General features: G+C 33.3%; 1 protein-coding gene across 1 annotated transcript; it reads left to right on the top strand.

Annotated features, from left to right (window-relative positions):
* The first annotated feature begins 1210 nt into the window (after positions 1–1210).
* LOC132163596 (uncharacterized) lies at positions 1211–4622 on the top strand. The gene is made up of 4 exons (XM_059573944.1): positions 1211–1535; positions 2226–2482; positions 3391–3842; positions 4179–4622. Exons 1-4 carry the CDS (start codon positions 1417–1419, stop codon positions 4449–4451), a joined length of 1101 nt encoding a protein of 366 aa, XP_059429927.1. The 5' UTR covers positions 1211–1416; the 3' UTR covers positions 4452–4622.
* Positions 4623–5850: the final 1228 nt, after the last annotated feature.

Raw genomic sequence — 5850 nt, 5'->3', positions numbered from 1 at the left:
AAAAGAGAGAGAGATGTGGAGAGAGAGGAAAAAAAAAGGAGAGAGAGAGAGATATGAACCGGTTCAAGAAAAAGTGATGTGAAATGAGCGTAAATGACTTGGAGAGAAAAAATAAATAAATAATAGAGAGAGAGACGTCGAGAGAGAGGAAAAAAGAGATATAGAGAGAACAAAAATATGAACAATTCAATTTTTAACTGTTCACTTTTTAAAATAACGAGTTAAAATATCGGTTTAATCTTTAAAAAAAATTGATTCATGCTACATGTCGCGATTTGAAGACACTTCAAAAGAAGGCTTCGACTATCATATATGATATATGATATGATTTGATTTGTATTATTTGTTTCTTATTTGATTTGGACATTGATAATACTTAATTTATTAAATAAATTATATATGGAAAACTCTTGAAATATAATTAAATGTCATTAATTACGCTAATTTAATGATTGATTTTTTAACTAAAAACCGATTCACTCTTAAAAAATCGGTTCACAAATTATGTCTTAAAAAACTGGTTTAGCATTAAAATAAAAAGGGTTTATGTCACATGTTGCAATATTAAGGCATTTCTGAGAGGGATTCGGCTTCTTTCTTCTTCTTTTTTATTTTTATTTATTTATTTTATTTTATTTTATTTTATTTTTTTTTTCATTTTTTCATTTGTTTTGTTTTGTTTTAAACATACGGTTCAATTTAAACCATTTAATTAAAAGTAAACATTTATCAGATAAATGAAACGCCACGTGTCAAGATATTAAATCCTCTTGGTTAAAACTTTCAAAAGTAAATAATTGTGAGATAAATGAAGCGCCACGTGTCAAGCTATTAGTCTCTCATATTTAAAACTCTCCTATTATATATAGGAAAATGTTAAGTTTACAACATAAATCCAACTTATGACCAACTTCTCTCCTACGTGTCATTTAAAAAAAAAAAACCCTGATAGAGAGGATTTTGGAATTCTGAAAATTTGAGAAGAAAGACAATTTGTTTGGTTTAAAATTCAAATTTTTTTTACACATATATATTTGTGAGATAAATGAAGCGCCACGTGTCAAGCTATTAGTCTCTCATGATTAAAACTCCCCTATTATATATAATATGATTAGATTATTATTATTTTTCTAAGCTATTATTGACTTATTGTTATTATTATTCGTCGGTGGGTCATGGACTCATGTGAACTGGGATGCCTGAAGACCTGGTTAACCAAATGGCATTTGCCCTCTTTGCTTATTCTTCCAGCTGGGCAACAACCAAAATTCAACAGAAACCCGTTGACAATTCTGCGCCCAAAATCCCTTTAAAATTCCTCTCTTTCTCAATTCGAAACCTTAAGACGTGGTGCTCTGAAATTACGATCAGAAATCGGTATCTCCAAATCCTGTGATCGAGAAGACACAGCAAAAAATGAAGACGCAAGAGTTGGAAGCGGCGAGCCGGAAGTTGGTCGTCATCGGAGGAGGCGTTGCTGGTTCCACCCTCGCTAGATCCCTCCAATTCGACGCCGATGTCACTCTCATTGACCCGTACTCTTTCTCTCTTCAATTCAAAGAAATTTCACCTCTTTCCTGTGTGGGACTTGATAACAATTTTGCCGACATTATTGTTATTCTCTAATATTATTTGTTGAATCACCGGTGATATCATGACGAATCCCAGTAATCTTAAAAACTTAAGCTAAGCGGAAAGTGTGAATTTAATTATTTGGGATCGAAATTGTTAAATCACCGAGCTTAGCTGATGAGAAAGAGTAAATTTAATCAGTTGATTAGTATTTTAACTGAAATTACATTATGCTGCTGTGAACACTTGTCTTCAATTTGAATTAGCAAAAGCAATGCATCCTTGCATAATATGGATACCAAATATTCATGAGTTTCTTGCATAATAGAGATATGCCTCCTTGTGTAACAAGAGTAATACATGAATTTCTTGCGGGAAATTAGTCAAAGCTCTAGTGTACATGAAACCCACAAATATACACCCAATCCCATTTCTAACAACTTGATTAATTGGTTCCGCCTTCTATCACTTGCTTTACGTTTTTAAGTTTCATTCTTCTCTGTTTTTTTTTTTTTTTTAATGTCAAATTGAAATCTGTTTGGTGATTCTAAAATGTTGCTGGGTTATATCATTACATGAGGCACCATGTAGAATTTTCCATGTACAGAGCTGTAATCATCTTTGTTGCTAAGTGAAAACAAAATTGAAAACAGGAAGGAGTATTTTGAGATTCCCTGGGCAAACTTGAGGGCAATGGTGGAGCCATCGTTTGGGAAAAGGTCAGTGATCAACCATAGAGAATACCTCACCAATGGCCGTGTTGTTACATCCAGTGCAGTCAATATCACTGAAACTGAAGTGTCAACTGCAGACGGCCAGCTGATTCCCTATGATTTTCTCGTCATTGCCACTGGCCATACCTATCCTGTCCCGGAAAGGAGGACTGAGAGACTTAATCAATTCAAAGCAGGTAAATCTATATGTGAACTGAAGCATCATCTTCATTATTCATCAACTACTATACTAAGTGCTGAGACAATTGGCAGATTGCATATATGTGTTTTGATGATGGCTGCATTATTTAGTGAGAATTTCCAGTATTATGAGAGTTTATAAGCAAGATGCTTGGGAAACATGGCTGCCATCAAATTGTCTAGTTGCAATTAACTTCCAAGCCATTTTATATAACTCAAAATTGAGCATTATCTTATGTAAGTTCAAACTTCGAAGAAATTGAATCAAAGTTGTTTCATCAAATATGTTCTCTTAATGGTGTCAATATCTTAGAAGAGATTGCGGCAGCTTGCTTGCTAAGGTGTAAACTAATGCTGTTATAAGTGAATGAACTTCATGGTTATAATAATGATTAAGTAATTAAATTCATTATTTCACCATCAGTTTAGACTTTTGAAATAAATGGTGATTTATTATGATTTCAAAATCCTAACTCTGACGTTACTTTACCTCCTATTTAAAATTGAAAATTTTCATATGTTGGGACCTTTCACTGAGGCAGAGTCTGAGTTCGTATTATGGAAGAATAATAGAGTAGTGGTTAAATTATTAATGTTCTCGATGTTGCTAAGCATTCCATTAGAATAGAAAGAAAAAATGAATACAAACACTCTTGTACTAGCCCCCTCTTTTTAATCTAATCCTATGCCATTTGAAACAAGGAGTACTATTGGACTATAAAGGGCATTGATAACCCTAACTGCCTAACACAACCTTGAAAAGGTAATTATTACAGTTCAGAATAACTATTCAATGGAATTCTAACTTGTTTAAAACTAACTTCAATTATATTGGGCTAAGAAAAGGGAGCATCTGTCTACTACTCTGAACCTATGCTTAATGATGTAATTTTTGCACCGGCAGAAAATCAAAAGATAAATTCAGCTGGTTCCATTTTAATTGTTGGAGGGGGCCCCACTGGTGTTGAACTTGCTGGAGAAATTGCTGTTGATTTCCCAGATAAGAAGGTTACTCTGGTGCATAATGGATCAAGGTTGCTGGAATTTATTGGACCAAAAGCTGCAAACAAAACTCTGCGCTGGTTGAAATCAAAGAAAGTTGAAGTGATATTGGAGCAAAGAGTGAATTTGGACTCTGTTTCAGAAGAAAGCAAAACTTATCAAACTTCAGAAGGAGAAATTATCAATGCAGATTGCCATTTTTTATGCACAGGGACACCACTGGGTTCAGCATGGCTTAGGGAAACTGTGTTGAAGAATAACTTAGATACTCGTGGAAGCTTGAAGGTTGATGAGAATTTGAGAGTCAAGGGTCGAAAGAACATATTTGCGATTGGAGATATTACTGATATTCCGGTAAGCACCACGCCACACTGTTATTGTTTGGCTTTGTTTAGTTTTGTTATGATTTATCTCTTCACAATTCTAGCTGTTCTCTGAACTCAAACTGATAGTATGGCCACACACACACGAAAGACATATAAGGTAAGAAAAAGACAATCAATCTAGAAATTGTTTTATGTCCCACAACTCTATATATTATATTTATAGGTTCAAACAAAATAGTCTTGATACATACAATAAAAGTGAAAGAAGCAAGAATTTACAACAGGCCAAAGAAATATTGTCATTGCATGTGTAATTTGCAACCAAATCTTGTGTAAAATTGTTTCATGAAAATGGGTACTTCAGGAAGTCAAACAAGGGTTTTTGGCACTCAAACATGCTCTTGTGGCTGCGAAGAACTTGAAGCTATTGATGACGGGAGGAAATGAAAGCAAAATGGCAACTTATAAGCCTAGTTCAGCAATTGCAATTGTTTCTCTTGGAAGGAAAGACGCGGTGGCACAATTCCCTTTCACGACAATCATCGGAAGAATTCCTGGGTGGATAAAGTCTGGGGATCTGTTTGTGGGAAGGACAAGAAAGCAAATGGGTCTACAACCTCATGTTGCAGATGATTAAAGTTCAAAGAGCTAGTGTGTGAATGGCTTTGTATTTTATACATGCAAAACAAAAACTTCGATCGTATGTTGAACATGATTAAGATCAAAGAGTGTGATGGTGTGAATTAATATTTGGGACTCAAAATTATTGTTGATAAATGAAATAAAATAAAAGATCATATTTTTTGAATTTTCCAGCCAAAATGATTCAAGACTTTGAATATAGTTTTTGACATACTGGGCTGCCAAAATCGTGATTAGGTTTAGCAATTTTTTATGGACAGAAATTTCTTCCAAATTAGTTAGGAAAAAGTATCCTCCAACCCATTTAAAATAGTGTCAAGTGTCTATAAACATTTAAAAGACACATTAAATTTAGTCTAAGTTAGTAAACTGTTATTAATGACGTTAAGAATATAATGTGCCTTTTAAATGTTTATAGACACTTGGCACTATTTTAAATGGGTTTGGAAATATTTTCTCCAGACTAGTTTAAAGGAAATTTCTGTCCATTTTTGATTTCTTGTTTTGAGATAATAAATATCACTGTTTGAGTTTGTTATTAGAGAAAAATGGAAAACCAGTCTGGCTTAAATAATAAAAAAGATTTAGCTTAGATGCTGTAAAAAAGTTATAAAAAGAGAGAGTGAAACTAAATTTGGATCGGTGAAAAAACTATTAACACATATGCTTTAGTTTTTTTACAGCTCCTAAGTTAAATCAGCTGTTTAAAATTTGTTCATCTGTCTGCATTCAATGACTTAATACCATATCCATATATAATACAAAAACATTTTAATTCAGCTTATATGTTGATTCTTTCATGATTTTTTAATTTTAATTTTTTTTATTTTTTTTTGCCCTTTTTAACTTTAATTGAGAGTCCTGGGGGTAAGAGAGTACAGCTGGGATGGGTGGTGATGAAATATGGTTAATTGATGACGGTGTTACTGGGGAGGTTAATTAATTTTATGGAGGATTTTGCATGACGGATGTGACTGAGAGAGTGATTGACGTAGTGTTTCTTTTTCTTCCATAATCGCCATTATCCTTTCCTTCTGCTTTTTTACTCTGGTTGTTATTTATTAACGCAGAAGATGTGGTTGCAGTAATTAATATTACTTTGACATGACATCATGCTCTGCATTTCGTTGGCTGGGCGGCTCCACTTTCAAATCCAAATTTACGTTACAATTGTGAACTATGACGTCAGCCTCCTTCACCCTCTTGAACTCTTCCACCCCCCCCCCAAAAAAAAAACAGAGAAAATTCCTTAATTTCCATGTGTAATTTCCATAATAATGCATGTTACTCTTTAACATCCATTTATCATATTTATATCAACCATGTATTTAATTTTAAGTGGCTTTTTGTTTTATTTTTTTGAAAATTTTTTTTAAGTGGCTTATACAATATTG

Source organism: Corylus avellana, chromosome ca10 (genome assembly GCF_901000735.1).
Source record: "Corylus avellana chromosome ca10, CavTom2PMs-1.0".
NCBI lineage: Eukaryota > Viridiplantae > Streptophyta > Magnoliopsida > Fagales > Betulaceae > Corylus > Corylus avellana.
The sequence above is the reverse complement of the archived record's forward strand: the minus strand, read 5'-3'. Positions and strand labels throughout refer to the sequence as shown.